Source organism: Conger conger, chromosome 3 (genome assembly GCF_963514075.1).
Source record: "Conger conger chromosome 3, fConCon1.1, whole genome shotgun sequence".
NCBI classification, from domain to species: Eukaryota; Metazoa; Chordata; class Actinopteri; order Anguilliformes; family Congridae; genus Conger; species Conger conger.
In genome coordinates this window covers 16,926,926-16,954,134 of record NC_083762.1, presented here as the reverse complement: position 1 = coordinate 16,954,134, position 27,209 = coordinate 16,926,926, and the positions used below count along the sequence as shown (strand labels likewise).

The 27,209-nt window shown below is 45.2% G+C and overlaps 2 protein-coding genes across 6 annotated transcripts in view; both read right to left on the bottom strand.

The window, feature by feature from the left end:
• Positions 1 to 39: 39 nt before the first annotated feature.
• Positions 40 to 13,407, bottom strand: sting1 (stimulator of interferon response cGAMP interactor 1). 2 transcript variants are annotated; one of them, XM_061235429.1, is made up of 7 exons: positions 13,141 to 13,407; positions 8,229 to 9,015; positions 7,316 to 7,493; positions 6,011 to 6,119; positions 3,611 to 3,855; positions 1,568 to 1,754; positions 40 to 741 (listed from the first exon to the last, which is right to left on the bottom strand). In XM_061235429.1, the coding sequence occupies exons 2-7, from the start codon at positions 8,453 to 8,455 to the stop codon at positions 497 to 499; spliced, it is 1,191 nt and encodes a 396-aa protein (XP_061091413.1). In that variant the 5' UTR covers positions 8,456 to 9,015; positions 13,141 to 13,407; the 3' UTR covers positions 40 to 496. The 2 variants fall into 2 exon arrangements, with proteins under 2 accessions (XP_061091413.1, XP_061091415.1); XM_061235431.1 differs by having other exon boundaries at positions 13,189 to 13,407.
• A 3,182-nt stretch (positions 13,408 to 16,589) lies between these two features.
• The window catches only part of ppp3cb (protein phosphatase 3, catalytic subunit, beta isozyme), a 53,428-nt gene continuing 42,808 nt past the window's right edge, over positions 16,590 to 27,209 (bottom strand). For 2 of the 4 annotated variants that reach the window (XM_061234664.1, XM_061234665.1), the window contains exons 9-14: positions 23,573 to 23,698; positions 22,907 to 22,984; positions 21,685 to 21,769; positions 20,591 to 20,688; positions 19,661 to 19,708; positions 16,590 to 16,840 (exon numbers count right to left, since the gene is read on the bottom strand). In XM_061234664.1, the coding sequence (XP_061090648.1) occupies positions 16,662 to 16,840; positions 19,661 to 19,708; positions 20,591 to 20,688; positions 21,685 to 21,769; positions 22,907 to 22,984; positions 23,573 to 23,698 (614 nt within the window). In that variant the 3' untranslated portion in view covers positions 16,590 to 16,661. Of the gene's footprint in view, positions 16,841 to 19,660; positions 19,709 to 20,590; positions 20,689 to 20,766; positions 21,119 to 21,684; positions 21,770 to 22,906; positions 22,985 to 23,572; positions 23,699 to 27,209 lie in introns of those variants that run through there. The other 2 variants (XM_061234666.1, XM_061234667.1) reach the window with 2 other exon arrangements.

Genomic DNA, 27,209 nt, shown 5'->3' with positions numbered 1-27,209 from the left:
TTTTATGGTCACACTTACGGTAAGAATGAGGAACCATACTTATATTCTGGGTGTTTATTTCCCTATCTAGTGTTTGTAAACATTACAGAAATAATACATACTACATACATACTACAAAAGATTATTTCCTTCGTTCCTAAGTGCCTTAGTCTTGTAATAAGACTTGAAATCTCATATTAAGAACAAAATATTAGCTTGTTTTTAGTTTACTTTTTGCTTGACTTGGAAAATTGTCTTTCCCCATTGACAAAGCTTGAAATGAGTAAGACTGCCTCACCTCATTCGTGGTGAACTTGAGCAAAAAAAGTAAACAGGGACAAGATAATGAGCCAGTTTCACAGACGCAGGTTAATCTTAGTCCTGGACCGATTTCAATGTCGAATGGAGAATCTCCATACAAAACTCGATTAAGCCTAATCCGTGTCTGTGAAACGGGTCGTTGTAGCCTCGGTCCTGAACTATGACACTCGTTACGCTTCGCTTGTTTGTGGTTTTGCTATTGCAGACGGATGCAGTTGTCCTGCGTCGGGCTCCAGTCGTAGGTCTCTACGGGCATCCGGAGGGGATTGGGCAGGTCCTCGCTGATCATGAGGGTGGGCTCACGGGACAGGGGCTCCCCCCTGCCTGGACCCTCTAGGGGCGGAGCCACGCCGTACTCCTCCCTCTCCTCCTGCCGTAGCTGCTTCAGGATGGCCTTGGACAGGAAGTGAGGGTCTGGCTCTGCTTCCTGCTCACACGCGTCTGCGGGAAGTAGAAAAATGACATCACTGGAGACTTCTGAATCCGATTAAATGCGTCTTTACTCTGTCTTCCTTGTCCCAGCATGCACCATTCTGGTCTATTTTTGTTCCTTCCAGAGTTGCATTCTTTGAGGAAGTTGTCATGGTTATAAATGACTATATTTCCCACAATGCCTAAAAATGCTCTTGAAACTGAATAAGGAAGGAATTAAAAGCAAGGATATCTTTTGTAAATGTCACAATGGCTACAGATTACAAACAGCCATATATGAATGACAGACTGTAATAACATAATTAAATATCTGATAAGAGACCGAAAGATAATTCAAAATATGAATTTTAAAAGGCCCAAGGTTATTCAAGGTATATTCGCTGTTGCTGTCCTGTGGTGTGGGGGGGAGATTTTAGGGGTGCAGTGTGGGGGCAGATTGTAGGGGTTCTGTGTAGGGGGCAGATTGTAGGGGTTCTGTGTGGGGGCAGATTGTAGGGGTTCTGTGTACGGGGCAGATTGTAGGGGTTCTGTGTGGGGGGGGCAGATTGTAGGGGTGTAGTGTGGGGGGGGCAGATTGTAGGGGTTCTGTGTAGGGGGCAGAGTGTAGGGGTTCTGTGTGGGGGGGCAGATTATAGGGGTGTAGTGTGGGGGGGCAGATTGTAGGGGTTCTGTGTAGGGGGCAGATTGTAGGGGTTCTGTGTGGGGGGGGCAGATTGTAGGGGTGTAGTGTGGGGGGGGCAGATTGTAGGGGGATTGTAGGGGTGCAGTGTGGGGGGCAGATTGTAGGGGGATTGTAGGGGTGGTGGGTGGTAGTGTGGGGGACACGGGGTCTCACCTTCCAGGATAATGAGGCGGAATCGGTTGCGGCACTCGACAGAGTCCTCCAGGATGCCGTGTAGGGTGCGGAGGAAGAGCAGGACCTGCTGGCAGCGCTCCTCTGAGCTCAGACCAGCGCTGCTGTCCTGGGACATGTGGTACAGGGTCTGCAGAGGGGTGGCGCACTCTACCACACAGTGCTGTACCTATACATACACACAAATGGCAAATGGTTGGCATTTATATAGCGCCTTTATCCAAAGCGCTGTACAATTGATGCTTCTCATTCATCCATTCATACACACACTCACACACTCACACACTCACACACTCACACACTCACACACCAACACACTCACACACTCACACACCAACACACTCACACACTCACACACCAACACACTCACACACTCACACACCAACACACTCACACACTCACACACCAACACACTCACACACTCACACACCAACACACTCACACACTCACACACCAACACACTCACACACTCACACACCAACGGCGATTGGCTGCCATGCAAGGCATCAACCAGCTCATCAGGAGCATTTGGGGACTAGGTGTCTTGCTCAGGGACACTTCGACACAGCCCGGGCGGGGGATCGAACCGGCAACCCTCCGACGGCCAGACAACTGCTCTTACTGCCTGAGCCATGTCGCCATGTCGCCCCCTCTGACACACACACACACACACACACACACACACACACACACACACACACACACACACACACACACACACACACACACACACACACACACACACACACACACACACACACACACACAGATATATATATGTGTGTGTATGCATATGGTTCCTCAGTGGTGGAATGACTTGCCTACCACTCTCAGCTAAAAACGCACTCTCCTGATTTCCCCCCTCCTTTACTGATATCCCTCTTGTCTAACCCCCCCCCCCCCCCTCAAAAAAAAGAAAGAAAAAAAAGGCACTTACAATGACTGCATTTTTTGTTTAGAACAGCACTTCATGTGTATTTTACTAGTTATGAGTAATGGATGTAATGCTTTAACTTGTGGAAGAATCTATGCACTTGTAAATTGCTTTGGATTAACAGTGTCTGCCAAATGACTACAATACAAATGTAAATTTTATATATATATATATATATATATATATGTATACATACACACACAAACACAGTTACACATACACACACACAAACATGTGCATATACAGACACCCATGCACACACACAGAAACGCATATATATATATGCACACACTGAAACACGTACACATACACACACACACACACACACACATATATATACAGTACTGTGCAAAAGTCTTAGGCACCTGTATAACATTCTGTACAGATAAGATTCTTTCAAAAACAATTCAATGAAAGGTCCTAAATAAACATACCATACATTTTACATTACATTTCATTAATTTGGCAGAATAATTAAAAACTGAATCAAATCAATATTTTTTGTGACCACCCTTCGCCGTTAAAACTGCATCACTTCTCTGAGAAAGCCAATGCCGTCCTGCAGTTCGATAAGACAATCAGCAGGTTGGAGAATAAAAAGTAGTGAATTATTGCTTATAGCAATATGTTACTTTTTAAAATTATATACAAAAATGTCTCTGTAAAATTACATCTTTTGGAAAATGAATATTTGGAAACTTCAAATGTGTTATTTTATACACATAAAGAAAAATAAACATATATATAATAATGTCTAGGGTGCCTAAGACTTCTGCACAGAACTGAATATATATATATATATATATATATATATATATATATATATATATATATATACATATGCACACTCTCTCACACACACACACACACACACATCATAAAATATAAACCTCAGAGCTCAAACACAAGCACAAGACCACATGCACACATTCACTGCACTTCTAAATCGCTTCGGAGTAAAACCGTCTACCAATGACAACGAAAAGTAAAAAAGAAATGAACCTACGCAGTACATGTCTTTTACCACATGGTGGTGCTATTGTGACACTAAACATGAGCAAGTTCTCCTTACAAAATAAAATGTCAGTCACCTGCCCCTGGTGGTCCTGCACGCTGTACACACTGTGCTTGTAGACTCGCCTCCTGACCCCCGCCTTGTCAATGATGATCTCTGGCAGGTTGGCGTAGAAACGGACGCGTGTGTCCATCTCCTCCAATTTCTCCGGGATGAAGGCACTGAGCGGGATCAGAATGTGCAGTCGGCGGGAATCCCGTTGCTGCAGAATGCCGGACTTCCCGTTGCGCTGGTGGTATTCCTCAATAGAAGCCTCCAGCCCTGCAACACAGACACCAGGCCGCATATACCCTCAGTGACCACTCTATTTATTAATGTATTTATTTGAATGTGTTTCTGATTTTTCCCTGTTTCCTCGCAATTTGGTAGCAAATTGTACCTACTCCAATTACCCAATCGCTGCTGAATAAAGTGGTCATTGAGTGTGAATTCTTTTGTACTTACTGGTAAGGACCACTGCTGTTGCTGAATGACAAACACTTCAACACGAGGAGGCCTACGTCTCTCTGGTTTAATAACTCCTCCAGACAGCCCTCAGCCATCTAACACGCATGAGAGCAACGGGCGCACAATAATACGGTATTTTGCCACGATATGTTTTGACGTAAAATAATAAACAAAATAAACAGACCCCTACTACATTACATTACATTACTGGAATTTGGCAGACGCTCTTATCCAGAGCGACATACAGTTGATTAGGCTAAGCAGGAGACAATCCTCCCCTGGAGCAATGCAGGGTTAAGGGCCTTGCTCAAGGGCCCAACAGCTGCGCGGATCTTATTGTGGCTACACCGGGATTTGAACCACCAACCTTGCAGGTCCCAGTCATTTACCTGAACCACTATGCTACAGGCCACCCCTACTATGACTATGACTACTACTGCTACATGTACTTCTATTATGAAGAAGAAGAAGATTTCATTTATATAGCACCTTATTTGTAGCCAAAGCACCAAAGGCACAAATGAGATGCACGCAAAAAAACTTTGTACAATAAAAAAGTACAATACTCAAAACACTCTGATACTAAAATTATGACATAATATATAATAGTAATAAATAACAAATAATAAAGCTTGATCAAAAGCCAGGTTTAAGACTCAAACCAACCCAAGCCAACTAAAGTTAATGAAAAACGAAAGTAAAAAAAAAAAAAAAAAAAAAAAAAATATATATATATATATATATATATACACACACATTCTTTTTTAACTAGCTGCAGTTGGCGCCTTTGGTCGGCAGAGGGAGACTGTTCCACAGACGTGATTGCTTTGTCAGCTTCACAGTTAATGATCTGCATTTATTTAACCCTCCTGTTATGTTTAGCGTCAATTTGAACCCAATTCAGTGTCTCACATCTCTTAAAAACCAGTTAATCTTTTTTTCCATCTTGATACTGTTTGATTTTTTTAATGTTCTATTTTGGTGGGATTAAATAGTAAACATGCAATAAACATAATGCTTTGTTTTCAGGAGTCCTGTACTTGTCCTGTAACTTATTTTGACCCTTTGTAACTGTATAAAATATAACATAATATACAACCATTTGTATTTTTATCTCAGATTTCTGTGTGAATGATTCTGGTGGCACTTTCCCATACAGCTGCCAAACTTTCACTTCCTGTACCTCAGTCTCTAAAATGAGATGTTTCTCACAGATTTTTCATATTTATGGCTTTTCATGTGGGAGACAATAAGAATTCTTGTTTATTTAAACTGTTGGGGTCAACTTGACCCCAAATATAAAAGCAGTCACAAACTCTTAATAGGAGGTTTAAGAGATACACCCACAGGTGGTTTTATCATGACAGATACTGAATCTGCATTTGCGGGATGTAATGTGATGCATTGCTATAGTCACAACGGCTTTGGCTAAACATGATGACAAAAGATGGTGAATATGGATTCAGTAAATTCAATGCAATAGAATCATTATGTTTGAATGAGTGCATCAATCGGATCAGATGAACCGTTAATTGTAACTATAGGTAAGACCATTCACAGTCAGCATGCAGGCCGTAGATATTGTCTCATAGTTTTTGTACTGGACGCACAGGGATGGAATTGGTACCGATCTTCCCTGCTGGTGGCTGGTTGAACAGTTCAGACCAGCTCAACATAGTTTAGCTGGTTGACCAGTTCAGGCCGACATGGTTTGACATGGTTTGACCAGCTCAAGCTATGTTTTGACCAGCTCATACCCAGCTAGACCAGATTTATGACTAGCTTGGCAATGCTGGTCGATCAGTTCATACCCAGTTGGATTTTACTGCAGGGTTACAGTCTAATTATGGATAAGAAGCAACTCTTCCAAAAAGAAGGACTGTCCCTTTAATCAGGAACATATAACAAACTAATAAGACAATGATGGTGGTTTAATTAAAGATAAAAATATGTACTTTATGTTACATACTTGGAAGCACAAGCCTCAGGTAGCCCGTGTAGAAGGACCAGGCCAGCCCATGAGCTACGTTCATCTTCCTCTGCTCGCAAATCTCCGAAATTTCCACCGCAGAGGGACTCTGGGTGAACAGAGGATCAGGAATAAGAAGAAAACCTTTTAAACAAAAAACTCTTTCAAACATTTTAAACATGGGGATTATTCGCAATTAAACACAGTAATCCAGGGGTACCCCAGTCTTTCCCAAAAACGGCCGGTGTGGGGGCAGGTTTTTGTTTCGTCCCAGCGCTAAGACACCTCATACGACTATTGCACTGATCATAATCTTCAATCAAGACCTTGATAAGCAGAATCAGGTGTCTTAGTTTCAGTCTTGGGCTCACACAAAAACCTGCACCCACACTGAATATCATTTCTCATTTATTTATTGAATGTCAGTTTCTAATTGAGATTGATAACCTTGCCTTGCTGAAAAAACCCCCAGCTCAAGCTAGGTTTTGAAACAGCTGGTAGCTGGTTGACCAGTTAGACCAGTTCCATACTCAACATGGTTTGACTAGTTCACGCTTTGTTTTGAAACAGCTGGTAGCTGGTTGACCAGTTAGACCAGTTCCGTACTCAACATGGTTTGACTAGTTCACGCTATGTTTTGAAATAGCTGGTAGCTGGTTGACCAGTTAGACCAGTTCCGTACTCAACATGGTTTGACTAGTTCACGCTATGTTTTGAAACAGCTGGTCGCCTGGTATTTCAAGCTGATCATAGCTCGATTTTACACCAGGGTGGTCAAGTGACATTTTTATGCAGTTAGCAGTTTTATGTAGATAGTGCATTACCCTAACACACAGTTACAATCTCACTGACTATATGTAAGTGATCCAACAACATGAGTAATCAACCCGATGTGTACAATGTAATAAAAACAATACAAAATGGGAGCCAAATGGTTTATTGAATTTTTTTTTTTTTTTGCATATGCACATTGGTTTGCAAAAGTTGCGACTTATCCACCTCCCTTCTGGTTCCATCGAGGTGACGCTGAGAGTCTACCCAGTGTCTATTTAAGCACAGGGAAGTTTGAGAACTCATTGTAGACTATTGACTCAGGGACGGACATAATAAGTTTTGGATTCAAATACATTTCTGCATTTTGACTAAGCTTGCCTGGAACAAATGAAATAAGCCCAAATGTGTAAACCCAGGCTATCTGCTCCTCCTTGCAGGCTGAAATGCACCAGGCGAGATCAATAGAGCTCAGAAAGAGCTTCTCTTAAGAAAGCGAGATAGCTGCACCCTGGAGGTGATCAGGAGACTTACCAGGATACCAAAGGCCTTGAGCAGCAGAGAGAAACCAATAGTCATGGCCACCGCATACCACTCTTTGAACTCCAACTGAAGACTTCCTGCACATAACACCAGGGCCGATATCACCCCCAGCAGCAAGAGGCCTTTACTGAAGCAGGCTCTGAGCATACGGGGCAGGCTGCTGTGGTACCTGTAAACAGAGAAGAGTCTTTTCACTCGGCCAAGATACACTGGAGGCAAACGCCACAGGCTTCCATTTCCAAGAGGCGTCAATCTTGTGTGATTAGACAGAGGCAACCAAGACACTACAGCCAATCACGAGTCACAAGCCATAGTACCTTTTTTGGAATATGTCACATATAAATGATTGACCTGTGGATCGACCTCTCCCCAACTGCCACGTCTGTAACTGACATAGCTTCAAACTGACGTTTGAAAGAGCAAGGACATTCCATTTACCTAGTTCACGTTTTCTCGATTCCTCCATAGTCGCCTCCTTTCCTTGCCTCCTTTACTTGCATTGTCCAACAAGTGGAGTTAGGAGCGAGAAAAGGATGCAAGGGAAGGAGGCAAGAAGGGAAAAATAAGCAATTGGAAAGAGCACTTTAGAAGATGATGTACTTTATTGAACCCAAAGCATTTGACCCATCCTTGCTACTTAGGAGCAGATAGCAGCCATTGTGTGGTGCCCGGGAAGCAATGTGGGGTTATGGGGTAATGTGTCATCGTGTGGTGCCCGGGAGGCAATGTGGGGTTATGGGGTAATGTGTCATCGTGGCTACACCAAGGCTTGATGCACCAACCTTCCAACCTTGCTAAATACCTTAGCTGCTACAGGCTGCCGTCTCTTGATTGGGGGGGGGCAGAGGTAATCTTGCGTGTTTGCGCTCAGGCTGGTTGCCAGGTGATGAAGAGGCGGCCTCACCTGGTTTCCAGGTGATGGAGAGACTCCTCGGCCAGCAGGCAGACCCCCTGCAGCAGGGCCCCGAGAGCTGTGCCCAGCCCAGCGATAACGACCTGCTTGCAGAACTCTCTGTTTCCCCAGAGGCACAGCCCCAGGAGGACCACGATGGCCACCGCCCCTGCGCAGTACGCCGGGAGCTGCCCCCGAGGCCTGGGGACCAGCCGCCATGTTCCTTCCTGACGCATCATCAGAGGCCCGCTGGGAGGAAGCAGACCGATGGTGGTTAGCGGTTAGCGGTTAGCTACGTCAGTACTAGGTTTTGAAGCGGCTGGCTCACCAGTTCAGACCAGCTTTCACCTTGACATGTTCGAGCTAGGTTTTGAAACAGATGGTGGCTGGTTGGCCAGTTCAGACCAGCTCTCAGCTTGACATGGTTTGACCAGCTCAAGCTATGTTTTCAAACAGACAAGCTACTAGCACTAGCTGGTTGACCAGCTCATACCCCGCTAGACCAGCTTATGACCACCTCAATTTTCAAGCTGGCATTGATTTTACAGCAGGGTAACCATTTTAGTCTTGTAAGGAGACTTCAGATCTTTTTTTCCTTTCCCTTAAGGAGAAACTATTAGCCTATTTTAAGTTACTGTTTGCTATTGTTTTCTTACCTGCATTGGAAAATCTTGAAATTAATCAAACAATTTTGTACTTATTTAGTCAAACATTTTAAGTCTTGATATAAGACAAAAGTACTTACCGGGTTATTCTTTGGTTTTTGGTGTCTGTGCTGTGTGGTGTCCTGGTCAGAGAACTGGAATTGTAGCACAAAGATAGTGTATTTGATTCCCGGCTGCAGTGCTAGTGTACCATTGAGTAATGAACTTGTAGTGCGAATGTATTGTTTGCATAAAAAAAAGAACAATATTTGAAATATTTTAGTTTGTCCCTCTGGATATGAGGTTTGATGAAATGCCAAAATGTCACCTACCAAACCAGTTCTCAAACCTGTGCTGGCCTACCTGGGAGCACAGTGAATCTTATTTCAGTCAACAAAACACACCCCTCCCCAATATGGCCTGATAACCTCGGCCTCTGATTGGCTGCGAGCTTCTGATGCGTACAGGTGCCACACTTCAGCTCTCTGGTTAGTTGCTGACTCATCATAGTTTCTACATTTCTCCTGTCCCGTTCCAAGGAGATCTGTGGGTACCTACAGCTACAGAAGGGCTCTGGAGCTAAACCTATGCCCTCATTGTAATGGGGCCATAAAAGCCGGTCTGTGTAAATGACTGTACTCGAGCACAGTGCCAGCATTAGGATACACATGCAGTCTGCAGCTGTAGTCGGTACTCATACAAATGTCAGATAAGATATGGTTTAAGTCAATTAAATAATTAAGACCTGAAGTTAGCACAAAATCCTGAAAGGGGTCAGCCCTTTCGGGAGCTGGGCAAGGAGGAGAGAGGCTGGAGTGGTCTCCCAGGGGTGATTCTACCCGCTTCTATTCTATCTGTTTCACCTTGCCCTTCCTTCAGAGTAAGAATGAATACACTCATAGCACTGTCACCTCACAGCAACGATGTGTAGGGCTAATTTTCTCAATTGATTCTTAATTGACAATGGCCGCGTTTCCCGAACGCGTTAAGAACGTTCTTAAGCTAAGAAAGTTCTTAAGGACCTTCTTTCGGGAGGCCTAAGAAGGTCCTTAAGAACGTTCTTAGCTTAAGAACGTTCTTAACGCGTTCGGGAAACGAGGCCAATGTGTGTTAACATAGAGACAATCACATGATTAAAAATAACCTTTTTTACAATTAGACCACTTTCTGAATTAAATTATTGTGGAAAAGTGTGTATAAGGGTCTTACTATGTCTGATTCAAATCGGAGAGCTCTCTCACTTTCTGTCATTTCTTTGCAAATAAAAACGAAAGTTAAACTTAGACAAAATGATCGTTGTTTTACTGTGGATCTGTTTCATCAGACGATGCTCACCTGTGATATGTAAAAAGGGCAATTTCCCTAACAAATGCCTTGGGTTTGAATCCTGACTGAAGGCCTGTCTGTGTGGAGTTTGCATGTTCTCCCCGTGTGTACGTACGGTTAGGTTGGAGAGTCTAAATTGCCTGTAGGTATGATTGTGTGAGTGAATGGTGTATGCCCTGTAATGGTTTCACGATCTGTCCTGGGTGTATTCATGCCCCTCCCCCAATGGATACTGGGATAGTAGCCTCCACCCCCCTCCTCTCCCCGATCCCCAATAAAAAAACAATAGTTATTTTATGGTTGTGAAATTATACCTATATTGTCCTTAATTGATAGAGGCAGACTGCCAGGCATGTAGATAAACAGACAGGTCATTAACTCCTTTCAGTGAGACCGTTATGGGAAGTGTGTGTCATGAGAAAGGTATTTTCCATTCTGCAGCACAAACGTTTGAACTTGCTTTGCCAAATGAAGGCGAGAGAACGCTGCCTTGTTTCTCAATCCGCTCTGTACGCTTCCTTCACCTCGTTAGGTCATGCGTGTCATAATCGCTGCTGTCCGCCGCGCCTTCGCAAGCATTCGATGCCTCTGATTCGATTCAGGAGTTTGCATGTTCTCCCCGTGTCTGCCTGGGTTTCCTCCGGGTACTCCGGTTTCCTCCCGCAGTCCAAAGACATGCATGTTAGGCTGATTGGAGAGTCTAAATTGCCCGTAGGCATGAGTGTGTGAGTGAATGGTGTGTGTGCCCTGTGATGGACTGGCGACCCGTCCAGGGTGTATTCCTGCCTTTCGCCCAATGTATGCTGGGATAGGCTCAAGCCCCCCTGCGACCCTGTTCAGGATAAGTGGGTTCAGATAATGGATGGATGGATGGATGATTCGATTCAATCTTTATTCGGCCTCGCCTGTAAAAACCTTCTTTAAAGTTGAATCAAAGCGATAAACCAAAAGTCCTCTCTGCAAGAGGATTGTTTGAAATCATTTCTTTTTTACAAACGATATAACGACATGCAACGCAACTTGAGCTTTTTCCTCAATTGCTGCTTTTAGCTGTTGTTACTTAAATTACATTACATAAATGGCATCTGGCAGATGTTCTCATCCAGAGCGTCGTACAGTTGATTAGACTAAGCAGGAGATAATCCTGCCCTGGAGCAACGCAGGGTTAAGTGCCCAACGGCTGCGCGGATCTTATTGTGGCTAGACTGGGGATTGAATCACCGACCTCGCGGTCCCCAGTCATGTGCCTTAACCGCTACGCTACAGGCTACCCATAAATGGCATGTGTGTGGAAGTATTGAGTTATAAACGCCTTCACTGTCGCAGAGAGTGGGCGGAAGGCACATTTCCGGCTCTGCGGCGGGAAGATGGCAGTGGCCCAAGTGCAGGTCAGCTCAAGTGCTCCTCTCAGACTGGGCTCCTCTCAGACTGGGCTCCTCTCTCACTGTGCTCCTCTCTCACACTGGGCTCCTCTCAGACACTGGGCTCCTCTCTCACTGTGCTCCTCTCAGACTGGGCTCCTCTCAGACTGGGCTCCTCTCTCACTGTGCTCCTCTCTCACACTGGGCTCCTCTCAGACTGGGCTCCTCTCTCACTGTGCTCCTCTCAGACTGGGCTCCTCTCACACTGTGCTCCTCTCTCACTGTGCTCCTCTCAGACTGTGCTCCTCTAACACTGTGCTCCTCTCAGACTGGGCTCCTCTCAGACTGGGCTCCTCTCAGACTGGGCTCCTCTCTCACTGTGCTCCTCTCAGACTGTACTCCTCTCACACTGTACTCCTCTCACACTGGGCTCCTCTCAGACACTGGGCTCCTCTCAGACACTGGGCTCCTCTCAGACACTGGGCTCCTCTCAGACTGGGCTCCTCTCAGACTGGGCTCCTCTCTCACTGTGCTCCTCTCTCACACTGGGCTCCTCTCAGACACTGGGCTCCTCTCTCACTGTGCTCCTCTCAGACTGGGCTCCTCTCTCACTGTGCTCCTCTCAGACTGGGCTCCTCTCACACTGTGCTCCTCTCTCACTGTGCTCCTCTCAGACTGTGCTCCTCTAACACTGTGCTCCTCTCAGACTGGGCTCCTCTCAGACTGGGCTCCTCTCACACTGTGCTCCTCTCTCACTGTGCTCCTCTCAGACTGTGCTCCTCTCAGACTGTGCTCCTCTAACACTGTGCTCCTCTCAGACTGGGCTCCTCTCAGACTGGGCTCCTCTCAGACTGGGCTCCTCTCACACTGTGCTCCTCTCAGACTGTGCTCCTCTCAGACTGTGCTCCTCTCAGACTGTGCTCCTCTAACACTGTGCTCCTCTCAGACTGGGCTCCTCTCAGACTGGGCTCCTCTCACACTGTGCTCCTCTCTCACTGTGCTCCTCTCAGACTGTGCTCCTCTAACACTGTGCTCCTCTCAGACTGGGCTCCTCTCACACTGTGCTCCTCTCTCACTGTGCTCCTCTCAGACTGTGCTCCTCTCAGACTGTGCTCCTCTAACACTGTGCTCCTCTCAGACTGGGCTCCTCTCAGACTGGGCTCCTCTCAGACTGGGCTCCTCTCACACTGTGCTCCTCTCACACTGGGCTCCTCTCAGACACTGTGCTCCTGCCCTGTCTCCACTAATAGACATGTGCCAAACACATCAACCCATACTGTACACACAGCAAGATTATTATATTCATATATGTATGCTTTTCATTTTGCTCTTCACCTGTTTCAGTTTATACCCCACTAACTTAGTTGTCTAGGTTAGTTTTTGTTTAGATTTAAGTTTTAAATGTGTTCCGGTTTTAGTTTTGTCTCAGTTTTTTAACATATTTAATATTTCAGAGTCAGGCATATTTAAAAACTGTGACTTACATACTAAATCATACATACTAATACACTAACACACATACACAATGTACACTCAAATGAACCATAATCAAATCAATCTATGTTTGTTGTGATACAATCAAGATTAACTGACCTGAGAATAGCTTTTGTCACTAATCCAGTAAAGACTCTTGATACTCACGTACGAAGAGCTCTTTCCCTCCACAGTGAGCAGGACTGAGCTTTGTTTCTTTATTAAGAAAAAGAAACTCATTCATACAGGTCTGACAACCTTGCTAGTTTGAGGGTAACTAAGAGAGTGGTTGTGGGAGAGAAAGAGGGTGGGAGAAAGACTGAGAGAGAGAGAGAGAGAGAGAGAGAGAGAAACAAATGCAGTTTCATAAATGACAGAGACTTTCATTTTCACTTTGTACCAGGAAGTAAGATAAAAAGACAAACCACTCCTGCAGGATGGAGAGAAGCCTGCAGGTGGTATGAAAGAGAAGAGATGGATGTGAACAGCAACCATGTAAATACTTTCCACTAATATAACACTGATGTACAGAAAATACTCTACATATAGTCAACATTTCGTCAATGTTCTCAAGTTGTTCCAAGAGGAAGTTGAATAAGGGAACCATTATCATAAGGCAAAGTTAAATATAACTGTCGCAAATGCTGGCTGCTGTTTTATATTAACTGGTGATTTCCAGAATAAAAAAATTGGTGTTTTTTTTTTCCTGATCTTTGAATGAAAGTTTGTCTGTTTTTTTTTCTTTTCTTTCCATATGTTACTTCCTTGAGTGTGCAGATCATTTTGCGTAAAACTGTCCTTCTCATTGTTATGTTTGGCTAACGTTATGTTTGAACAATAGTCAGGTTTGGCTAATAGTTATGTTTGGCTTATATTTGAACAATAGACATGGTTGTCTAAGAGTTATGTTTGCTTAATAGTTATGTTAATAGTTAGTTAATAGTTAGGGCGGCCTGTAGCGTAGTGACTGGGACACACAAGGTTGGTGGTTCTAATCCCAGACTAGCCACAATAAGATCCGCACAGCTGTTGGTCCCTTGAGCAAGGCCATTAACCCTGCATTGCTCCAGGGGAGGATTGTCTCCTGCTTAATCAGCTGTACGTTGCTCTGGATAAGAGTGTCTGCCAAATGCCAATAATGTAATGTTTGGGATAATGTATGCTTGGCTAATTGTTATGCTTGGGTTTCTGTATGCTTGGCTAATATTTATGTTTGAGTTATGTTTGGCTAACGTTAGGCTAATAGCGTCTATGAAATATGATGGGGGAACAATATTTACACATCACATACAGTGTGTGTGTTTGTGTCTGCATGTGTGTGCGTGTGTGTGTTTGTGTCCGCATGTGTGTGCGTCTGCATGTGTGTGTGCCTGCATGGGTGTGTGTGTATGCGCCTGTGTGTGTGTGTTGATGTCTGCATGTGTGTGTGCCTGCATGTGTGCATATGTGTGTGTGTCCCTGCATGTTTGTGTGTGTGCATTTGTGTCTGCATGTGTGTATGTGTGTGTGTGTACAAGCACGCCCATGGGCACAGAAGAAAGAGGACGACGCCATTGGTTCATGCATATTTTATTCAAGAGTAAAAAAAGTGGTTCGTCCCATAGGGCATGCTTACAATAGCTGTGTCATTTAGGAAGTCATATGCCAAACTTAGTTCCAGAGAAAAATACAAGAAAAAATTGTCACAAGTTAAATCCCATGAATTTCATTTTTCAAAGTAAACCACATTGAGGACCAAACAAGGATCAGTAAATAGTGGAAGAGAAATGAACAGCTTAAGAATAAGAAGAATAAGAAGATTATGAAGAATTATAATGAGAATATATATTTCCTTTTTAAAAGTGAGACACAGGATTAGTGTCTAATTAGTTTTACATTTGAATAAACCATGCGATCATGCTTTTGGCAGCCTGGATTTTGCTTTTCACTGAATAATATTTTCATTCACGCTATTGAACAACTTCTGTACATTAACAGAGCAAAATTAACACAAAGATTTAAACACCTTAAAAAGAGCTTCAGAGCCTGTACAGCCAAAAAATAAATATCAATAATAACAACAATAAATAATAACAAAGTTATGATAATGAAAAACTATGAAAAAAATAAAGCAAAAGGTAACAAAAATAAAATAAAAATACTTAAAACAATAAAAGTTTACAAATATAATATGAAGTGGGAAATAATTCAGACCTACTATATTGAAACACAGCACAAATCTAATTTCACGTATCAATAAGGAACTTAATCGCATGCATTGATGCGTAGTATCGATGCTGTACACATTATTCTCTTTGTTTAGGCTTTCTGTCACGGCGGGAGTGAGTTATCTATCTCGAACACGCTGTGCAGATGTCTTATTTCCGATTATCAGGCTTGTGAGAATTCTCCAGGTGGAGAACAAAGCAATTGGGATTGCGTTACGGTCTCGTTTAGAGAAATGCGGATAACGACAGCGTCGGCATGAAACGCGCCGTCACTCGCGCATGACCACCTGCGGAGTCTCGGTGTCTTACGAAATAAAAAAAAATCAAAAGGAAACAAAACCAAAGTAAATAAATGAAATAAATCTCAGGTAAGATTGCATCGCAAGTTTTGAATTTGTACAATTTTATTATTATAATTTTTTTTTTAATTGTCTTCATTTATAAATATGACCTATTTTTGTATTCGCTTTATTTAATACTAGTAGCAAAACATGTTTTAACAGCACGGTCATTTTGTATAAGATGTTGATGAGCGAAACTGTTTAATTGGAATTGTAAAATATATATACGTATGTATGTATGTATGGAGCCAGCACTGTCAACACAGCCTTCCTGTGTGCTGAGAAGTCAAAGTGAATATGGAGAGAACCTAAAAACTCTTTCTCTAAGCCTCCTCTGCTTTTAATGGGCTGTGTCTGGGTGGACAGGAACTTACAAGTCATTACTTCCTCTTCCTGTTGGAGGGCTTCCTGTTCCCAGTGCACCAATCCCTTACTTTTCTCCTCATTATTCCTTTCCTCTTTCTCAGATGGGGAGAGGTGGGCCCACAGGTCAATCGTACATCACGCCTCAGGAACAAATACTTCCGCAAAAGGACGTGCCCTTGTTTCCTCACAAGAAAGGAAAGTTCTGGAGTTCCTAACTTCTACTTCTAGCTCCTAGAAGGAACATTTATCGGGTTAGAACGTCCTTAAATATCCGCGGACCTTGATCACTTTCCAGGTCGGGAGCCAGAAGAAGACAAGAGGAGAAAAATAAGCGATTGGAATACCACCCACATACCTCACTGCACCTTGCCTCGCCTCCCTCACCCACCCAACCATGCCCCACCTCCACCGATATGTCCGCACTTCTCTTTCGCTGCAGCTACAAATGTTAAACTGCTCGTTGGATTCGCTTCCCTAATTAAAACTGAACAGTTTCCAATGAAGCCCATGTTGTTTTATTGTTTATTGAGGTTTTTCAATTTCAGTTTTCCGTTAAGTTTTTTTTGTCTCCAAAGTATGCTGGACAGAGTGAATTCTGGGATACAAGTGACATAGGGTGGGTCAGGTAGGTGGTGGGGATGTGTGTGTGCTTGTGTGTGCATGTGAGGGGAGGGGGGGGGGGGAGGGTGCAGGAGGGGTTAAGTTTCGGGAAGGAGGACGAAGAGAATCACTGTATATTGCTGTTATCGTCCGTGCCGTTTGACTCTGACATGTTCATTTTGCCCATGGAGTGTCCCACGTTGTTGACGGCGTCCCGGCGAGGCGGCATTCGCTCGTTGATGCGGTCCAGCCCCTTTGCCTCCTCGAAGCTGGTGATCTTGTGCTGCGGAGAGAACCCGCGGATGGCTGTTGCGGAAAGGGCGGGGGGGGGAGGGGGCGGGGGGGTAACACAAATTTAGAATCAGAGTATCCCACAGACCACACAACACTCTGAGGCACGTGACTCTTTCGGGACAGGACGGAGGAGATGGATGTTCGAGCGTCACGCCTCACCGTCCCACGCCCACCTTTTTAACCGCCCCGATATATTTAGTCTCCGCGTATCGCATTTTGACCCCTTGAAAAGTGGGTGCACTGCACTTTATTGTACATCACTCTGGATAAGAGCGTTAATGACTGTAATGACTGTAATGGAACCCAAATCAAGTCATTCAAAGCGGCACACCCGTGTACTTTCACAAAAACAAAACAGAAAAACCCCCCAGATTTCCACACCGGTTCAATAACACACAGGTATATCTAATCGCAGGAGGAGAGATTAGTTTTGTAAGATTTTTCTGGGTGTGGTTTGTGCAGAACAAACTCCACAGTCGCTCTACAGCTTCTGAAAAAAACAAGCAGGGGTTCCTGTTAATTCTCTTTTGTGGACAGACTTAGTCATTCCGACGGCGGTTTTCAGTAAGTCTAAAAATAGTGTGAGGATTTACTGAAGCCAGACAGACAGATAAAATCAATCAAATTAAAACCCGGACTGTGACAGGCAATCACGCAATAAGATACCGCTTTAAAATGGCTGCTGACCTGACCCAAGTCACCTGACGTGACCTAAGTTTATGTGTATGCAGTCCCCGTATACCATCCAGTTAGCTGAGGCTTTTACCCAGAGCAACTTTAAATACAGGAGGAGCAGGAATGCACTCACCAAATTAATATTAGCATTAGCATTAGCGGCACACCTGTCGAGTAAAGATGTAGGATTGCAAAAGCACTAATTACTTAACTGTGCTAACCAAGAACCAAAATGTATTTAAATACATCGACTGCAACTATAACAAGCCCCTAAGAAGAGAGAAACGTACAGCTAGAATTTTTTCTACTAAAAACCATAAAAATACCAAAATAAATTAATATAATACAACAGGAATGAGACGAGAGATGAAGTCTGATGAGGTGGGTCTCCAGTCTGTCTCGGAATGAGGCAATTATTCTGCTGTCCTGACACCTGACCAATTTGGGAAGCCTGTCCCACCACGATGGGGCCAGTACATTCCTCTCAAGCCTTGTGATTGGCAGAAGGGACCTGGCAGCCAATCGCAAATGATTTCCTGGCTATGTGTGCTCCAATGACATGCAGGCTGTTAGGTACCCATGATGACTGGCATCCCTAATTTCCCGGGATGAGGAAAAAAACGTCCTGGGAAGGAGGCATGACAGCATTCCGACAACTGCGATACACAGATTTACGGATGAACGGATGCGGGATTATTCCTTCCTGCTAGTAACGGGAACCTCTGCCTGGAGGATCCCAGAAACGACTGCTAAATGAAGAACCTAATGTCTCTCCATCACCAGGTTCCTTCCAAAAGATTATTCCTTTTTTTTGTCATTCATATGTAAAAAGCCTTCTGCTTTCAAACACAATGGCGCAATGCACCCCTTGATGCCTGGCTCTGCTGTGCATTTTTAAGAAGACTGTTTACAGTTTCCCAGGAGCGTGAATGTAACCGCCCGTTGATCTGCGAGTACGCATTCACATTCGGCCGATTGCCACCGTTCGTTTGGAACCAAATGAGAGAGTGGTTCATTTTGAGCTCATGTTTTTTTTTGTTTTTTTCCACAGTGGATGTTCCCTTTAATAAATTTACTTAAGATTATTACAGAAAAATCACAGATTTAAAAATGCACTACACCCAAACAGAACAGAGCATGTCTGGCCATCTGGAATGTAATCTGCTATGATTGATTTTTGTTTTATTTCTTGATGCCTAGACAGACGGCATGAATGAATGCGACATCCATACAGTATTTGTAAGCTTTCTGTAGCGGTGGAGGCTAGTTTTATGGGCCTTTTTGGTTTTTTGGCTTGAATCTTACAGCGTTTCAGTCTTGTTGTCCGTCTGTCTGCCTGTCTTTCTTAAATCAGTAAAACTGACGCACTGCTGGGAACGGGTCCCTGGGAATAGCCTGTCGTATTAAAATGTCAATTTCATTCATTTCGTCATGGAAATATTAGTCCTTTCAGAATGAAACTTGCATGGAAAGGAGAAAGGTACTGGAGCGATGTGCAGTAAACGGTGTGAGTCCGTATCGCTCGATGGAATGGAACGGCACTAGGTATTGCGAAATTTCCTGAAGCTCGCTGAAAAATGCCATGGTGGGCAGGCCTATATTAGGGCATATATTTCATTTATGAAAATAGGGCATATATTTCATTTCTCTTGCAGGTGGAGAAAGAACAACTCTCACTGACGTTTTCCATTTCACACTTTTAATAACTTTAATAACACTAGTTAATAACTACTCTGACCAAAAGACGACCCTCGCTGAATCTACCATCCGCTCGACAACAACGGCAGGTCACATGATCACCGCAGACCCCGCCCACTCCCTGGAGTCTCTGCTGAGGGCATGGCATGGGGGGGGATGGTCACCGGTGTGAGGGTGGGGGGTCGGTGGAGCATGAGGGGGGGCACTTTTTGGCCATGCCGTGGTCCCCGCAGTCATGCTGCCAGTGCGTGCGCTCACCCTGTCGAACCCGCGGGGCGGGAAGCAGTGCAGAACGGGCCAGGCAGTGTCATATCCCACAATGCAATGCGAGGTAGGGCCGGGGGGGGGGTAAAGGGCTGGAGATACCCCCCCCCCCCTCTAGGACAGGCCCAGGGGCGGGCAGCAGGTGCGTGCGTGCCCCCTACCCCCCGCACACGTGTGAAATGGTCGTAAATTTACCTTCTCCATCCTCAACCGTCTCTATGGCCTCGATGGCTTCGATGGTCGCTGGGGGGGGTACAGAGAGAGGAGGGCGCGGTTACTCCCGAAGCCATGCACGGACCACTGCAGCGCGGCGGCAGCCAGTTAGCATACGCGAACCGTGCGCAAGACAGGCGCGAAACATACGCACAGAACATACGCAAAACAGGCGCGAAACATACGCTCAGAACATACGCAAAACAGGCGCGGAACAGGCACAAAACATACGCAAAACAGGCACGGAACAGGCACAAAACATATGCAAAACAGGCGCGGAACAGGCACGAAACATACACAAAACAGGCACGAAACATACACAAAACAGGCACAAAACATACGTATAAAATATCCGCAAAACAGGCACAAAACATATGCAAAACACGCGTGGAACAGGCACAAAACATACGTGGAACAGGCACAAAACACACGCGGAACAGGCACAAAACACACGCGGAACAGGCACAAAACACACGCGGAACAGGCACAAAACACACGCGGAACAGACAATTCTGCGACAGCGCCAGGCAACCAGGGCCATGGGGGGGGAAATGGACCAATCAGCAGCAGGGGTTAGAGAGTGGGTGTGCCTCTGAGTGGACGTGTTAGCGAGAGTGAAGGAGACATAAAGGGAGAAGGAGAGAGAGACTGAAAGTAAACAAAAGAGTTACAGAGGTAGAGAGAAGAAGAGCGACAAAGAGGGAGGGAGAGGGAGACAGAGGAGAGAAAACAAGAATGAGAACGGGAGGGACAGAGGAGGAGAGGGAAAGAAGAAAGAATGAAAAGACGAGAGAAAAGACAGAGAGAAGGTAAGAGGCAGAGAGAGCAGGAGAATAGACAGACAGATAAAGAGATGCAGAGGATGAGAGGGGTAAACGGAGAGAGGGAGAGACGGAGGGTGGGGGTTCTCACCGCTCTGCAGCGTCTGTTTGCCCCCGGAGAGAACCCCACTCGGGAGCATCCCGGTGGGAGTCAGGCCCTTCAGAGTCAAAACGTTCTCACTCTCCTCCCTACAGGAGAGACACTGCTCTGTTACACACACACACACACACACACACGTTCTCACTCTCCTCCCTACAGGAGAGACACTGCTCTGTTACACACACACACACACACACACACACACACACACCCTGCACTATCACACACACACACACCCACACACACACACACACACCCACACACACACGTTCTCACTCTCCTCCCTACAGGAGAGACACTGCTCTGTTACACACACACACACACACACACACACACACACACACACACACCCTGCACTATCACACACACACACACACCCTGCACTATCACACACACACACACACACACACACACACCCTAGGCCCTTCAGAGTCAGAACGTTCTCACTCTCCTCCCTACAGGAGAGACACTGCTCTGTTACACACACACACACACACACACACGTTCTCACTCTCCTCCCTACAGGAGAGACACTGCTCTGTTACACACACACACACACACACACACACACACACACACACCCTGCACTATCACACACACACACACACACACACACACACACACACACCCTGCACTATCACACACACACACACACACACACACACACACACACACACACACATATACACTCTGCACTATCCTACACACACACACACACACACACACACACCCTGCACTATCACACACACACACACACACACACCCTGCACTATCACACACACACACAAACACACACACACATATACACCCTGCACTATCCTACACACACACACACACACACACACATACACACACAGGTAAACCCTACATAATCTCTAACACACGCACAAACCCTGTACTCTCATGCACTCACACATAAACCCTACACTCAGACACATAACATGCGGCAAGAGCCACATATTTTACAAAATATTACATTTCCGTCAGGGTGTTAAAGTGACACCGTTTGTAAAGGTGTAAGAATCAGAGAGGACTGCGCAGAACAGGCGGGTTTTGGGGTTTTGGGTTCTTCGGGGCCCTCTCACCTCAGCACAGAGAACATCTTGGCCATCTTCCCGATGGCGCGGATCTTATTCCTGATGACCTCTTTCCGAGCTGCCGCAGCATTGGCTGGTAGCAAAAAACGAAGTTCAGCCAAGGTACGATTCACATCAGATTCAGTTTCACAACAGCCAAACAACAGAACACAGTTCATATGTAAATGGTTGGCATTTTATATAGCGCCTTTATCCAAAGCGCTGTACAGTTGATGCTTCTCATTCACCCATTCCTACACACACTCACGACAATTAGCTGCCATGCAAAGCACCAACCAGCTAGTCAGGAGCAGTTTGGGGTTAGGTGTCTTGCTCAGGGACACTTCGACACACCCAGGGGGGGATCAAACTGGTAACCCTCCGACTGCCAGATGACTGCTCTTACCGCCTAAGCCAATGTCACCCCCGTATGTGTGTTTAAACACTCACATTCGATCCATTTTAGATGTAATCTGTCCATAAATCAATTCCACAACCCGAACAGGCTTTTCCCATGATAGATAACTGTCTGACTGAAAAATGTACAAGTGATAAGAGGTGACACTGTTCTGACCTGTTACCATTGAATTGTGTTCTGCCAGAATATAGTGTCAAGAGTTCCATCAATCAAGAATTGTGTGCTGACATGGTTATGGCCAGCTGCCATTCTCAGGAAATGACATCACACATGATGACATTTCCTGCAGTCTTTGACCTAACCGTGGGGGATTGTAACCAATGGCATTTCATCCACGTCTCTTTTTCCTATTGCACAGTCAGCGTCTTTCACAAACACGTTTACAGAAAGCTCACCAGATTTACAAATATGAATGACTGAGTGAGCATGGTAAGCATCCATGTGGAACTACAGTAGACTCATTTTGGAGAACCTGGATTTTTTTTAGTTATGACGTACACCTCTTTGCATTTACAAATGAAATGCTAATGGCTGTGCAGCATACAGTATTTGCATACTTCCTCTAAAGCAGAGATTCCGGAAAGGTACTATGTCTATAGTTTGGGTCCCGAAAAAAAACTAAAAAAAGTATTTGAAATTTCAGTCCCAATATTAAAACGTTTAAGAATCAGTGCTCTAAATACTTGCTCAGGAGGTTTCTACTGTAGGATTTCACAAGCATACAGTTCACTGTGAAGAATGGATCATGCGTTTGGCTAACACTGACCTGAAAAAGCAAATAAACACGGAGATAAAGACGGCTGCTACGCTCACCGTCAAAGATCTCTTCCCCGTCGTTCATGAGTTCGTCGTCTGAGCAAATACTCAACACGTTGACGAGCATTTCTGTAACTGAAGAGGGGAGGGGTGAGAGGTCAAAGGTCAGGGGTCATGAGGGAAAGACCTGGGGCTCTTTCCAATCACCAATTTTATCCATCCTTGTCTCTTTGGTCCCTGCCTGACCCAGAGATCAATCAAGGTCCACCGTCTTTAAGGACATTCCAACCTGAATTTAGAATTTATAAGATTGCTTCGTGAATATGAAAAAGTGTTAAAGTAATGATTACGAGTTATTAGTTGATGTATGCGTAGATAGAGACATGAGTTATACGGATATATGCGAGGATATATGATATTTTGGAAGTTGGTAACATAATTTGGAGAAAAGGGAGATATACAAATAAGTCTTTCAATCCAATCTACTGTCATCAGGCGCCTTGTTTATTGACTTTGGCTCAGCCCCAAATGTATTCAGACCTGGGTGACGCCCATGGTCACCTCCGGGTTCATACTGCGCTCCATCCTCACACTGAAGGCCGGTTTACAGTCCCGCAACAGGGAGTTGCTGTGACCGGCGACAGTGACATTTCTGAGCGGGTCGTGTGACGAAGTGGATGGTGTGACGGAGCGGGTCATGTGATTGAGCTGTCCCTGTCATACCTTTCTCCCCCACGAAGGGCAGGGACCAGGTGAACACGTCCATGAAGTTGGGCAGCCAGTAGGGGTGGGGGGAGCAGTTGAATTGCCGAATGTTCATCACGTTGTTCTCGTACTTGAGTACTGCCGCTAGGAGAGACAAGACAGCAGATCATCACACACACGTCTTCATATATACACACACACACACACACACGCCCTCATATACACATACACACACACACACACGCCCTCATATACACATACACACACACATCCTCATATATACACATACAGACACACACACACACACACACACACACATCCTCATATATACACATACAGACACACACACACACACACATCCTCATATATACACATACACACACACACACACACACATCCTCATATATACACATACACACACATACAGACACATCCTCATATATACACATACAGACACACACACACATACTTCCTCATACATACACATACACACATACACAAATCCTCATATACACACACAGATATACTACATGGTCATATAGATGCTCATACACATACACAAACACACACACACGCTCTTGTATACATGGACACATGCACACACGCACATGCTCATAAGCACATATACACACATGCTCATATTCACACTCATACACACACACTGCATGTGTGTACACACAGTTACTAACATGCTGACATACATATACTGTACACACACGCGTATGCACAAGAACACATTGATATACACACGTACATGTGTACACACGCTCATATACTGTATATACACACACATATACCATATACCAGATATTGGCATGAGACTATCCCCTTGGAATTAGACTATACTGTACAAATACGGAAAACTATTTTAAAAGGTGTCAAGCCTGTCCAAACCTGAAGTTCTCCTTCTTTAAATGCCTTTAAACTGACAGTGTTGAGACTGATTGAAACTGAGATGGTGGCGTTTGTGCTTTGATGAGTCGTGGAGTAAAGGCAGACGAATAACCTCGGCATTGTGGGGAGACGATGCTCTTCATTTAAAAAATGAATACGGAATCAGCACGGCGGCTCCGAGCTGGATTTCAAATGGCCCCTTTTTTAGATGATTGCGAAGGGATTTGCTAATGTTTTAGTTCTAAAACCATGCACAAAATGTCACAGTGCCACTTTGGATGGGTTTTCAGTAACTGCTTACTGAAAGAGCAGAGTGCACAATCCTTTTTAAGGGCAGTAATTTAGTGAGGAGGGCTGAACGGGGCAGGAGAAAGCAAATGATGTTGCTGCTTTGATTCTATGTCAAGGCAAAAAAATAAAAAATGGGAGTCTTCATCGTGCTTTGCTATGAAGATGGGTTATCAATGGCAATGGCGTGGACTGTAGTGGTCAGCATTTACACAAATGTAGCTAGTTAGCCCCTGATAGGTTCATATTGCGTATCGAATAGTTATGAATGTTACATGTCAGTTAGCGTGTGAAATGGGACCCTGCCCCTGCTGAAAAATCCAGTCTAAGCTGGTTCAAACTGGTTTAAGCTGTGTTTTCGACACTTTTAGCTGGGCAGCCAGCTGTGGCCCAGTTGACTAGCCTATGCAGTCAGCTACTCTACCAGCTTAACCAGCTTTGACCAGCTAGAGACCAGCGTAGACCAGCTGGAAGTGTCGAAGACAGATCTTAAAGCATCTTAAGCCAGTTTATAATCTCAGCAGTGGAGTTAGCACCTGTGTGTGTGTTAGCATGAGAGCTGTGAGATAGCATGTAAACATCCACTCCAGAATGTGATGTCACCTCTGGAGAAGCACTCAGAGTGTGATTGGTTCCCTTGGGTGCTAACCTTGGTCTTTAGCTCAAATGGTTCATGACTGCTTAGTGTGCAGCCTTACAATGTTTACAATGTAAAAGTACAGCGATTTTGCATGTGCGCAACACATACGACCGTCCACTAGATGGCGCTATTGTGGTTGATCACCTATCAGACAAGATATAGCCATCGTTCTTTGATAATCAAGTACACTCAGTGCAACATTGCATCCATGCTCACACGATTTCACACACACACACACACACACACACACACACACACACACACACTCACACACACATTCCCAAACACACACATACACACACAGACACATGCACACGCACAAACACATTCCCACACACACACACACACACACACACACAAAGACAAACACACACGCACACACACGCATTCACACATGCATTCACACACATTCCCACAGACACACAGACACACACACACACACTCTTTCACACACACAAATACACACACACACACACACTCTTTCACACACACACAAATACACACACACACACACACACACTCTTTCACACACACACGCACATACACACACACACACACACACACACACACTCATACACACACACACTCATTCACACACACACGCACATACACACACACACACCACCTCTCTCACCCCGCTCGGCTCCTCGCCGATGACTCGCCCGGGTTCTTTCGAGCGTTTCTCAGGGGCGGTGAGCGGAGCTGTATTTTAATACGTATGACTAATCCACGGCCTGTCCTCAAACCGCTCTGACAGTGTGCAGAGCCCCTCACACTGAGTCCCACACAGACCCCGGTCTTAAAGGCTTCTGTGGGCCTTCTCTGCGCCACAGGGACTCCCTGCTGACGGACCAGCGCCGAAGATCGAGTGAGCAACACTGACCGAGTGAGATATCACAGGCGTGACAGTTACAACTCAGGTAGTGTACGACACCGGTAACCAGGCGACGGTTTCAACCGATAAAATGATTACCTACCGACAACAGAGTGACAGTTACAAATGACTGACAGCCACCTGGACTCAAAGAAAGTCCTAATCATACTGCTAGCCCAGACACTCACCCCCTCCCTGACTGACCCCCCCCCCCCCACCCCCACACTGACCTGAAGGCCAAACACCACCACCACCACCCCCCAGCTCTCTCTGACTCACTCTGATCTCGGGTGGGGGGGGGGGGGGGGGTGTGACTGTCTCACTGTAAGACCCCAGGGGAGCCACAAAGATTCACCCACAGCAGGGAGCCAATGTGGGGTGGGGGGGGGGCACTCGCACACTCTATACAGCCCACAGAACAGGACAAGCTGTGCAGTGGGGGCGAGACACAGCACAGCCATTTTCCTGATTTGTAACGCCTGGTTACAAATCAGAACACCACGCATATAAAGGGCCGCCTGTAGCCTAGTGGCTAAGGTACATGACTGGGACCTGGAAGGTTGGTTGTTCAAGTGTAGCCACGATAAGGTCCACACGGCTCTTGGGCCCTTGAGCAAGGCCCTTAACCCCACATTGCTCCAGAGGGGATTATCTCCTGCTTAGTGTAATCAACTGTAAGTCACTTTGGAGAAAAGTGTCAGCTAAATAACAAATCATATTATATTATAATTATAATTATAAGAAGGATGAAGCCTATCATTATTGTCTCTTATCGGCCATTTGGTTTCATGTTTCTTCCCTCAAATAAGGGTCATGTCATGTCAAAAACCAGGGTTCTGTTATCTCCCTCCCGGACCTGTCCTCCTCTGTCCCAGCAGCCACCTGCCTCAGCATTTATCCTTCTGATTTCTGCTGCCTAGAATCACAGTGACTAACTGACTCCTGAATTCAAATACATT

Excerpts from the sequence above, each read along its gene's own strand:
- sting1 (XM_061235429.1), bottom strand. The coding sequence starts at position 8,455 with ATGATGCGTCAGGAAGGAACATGGCGGCTGGTCCCCAGGCCTCGGGGG. Across the intron at positions 7,494-8,228 it reads CTCCATCACCTGGAAACCAG|GTACCACAGCAGCCTGCCCC; the intron begins GTGAGGCCGCCT and ends CTCTGTTTACAG. Across the intron at positions 742-1,567 it reads CCGCCTCATTATCCTGGAAG|ACGCGTGTGAGCAGGAAGCA; the intron begins GTGAGACCCCGT and ends TACTTCCCGCAG.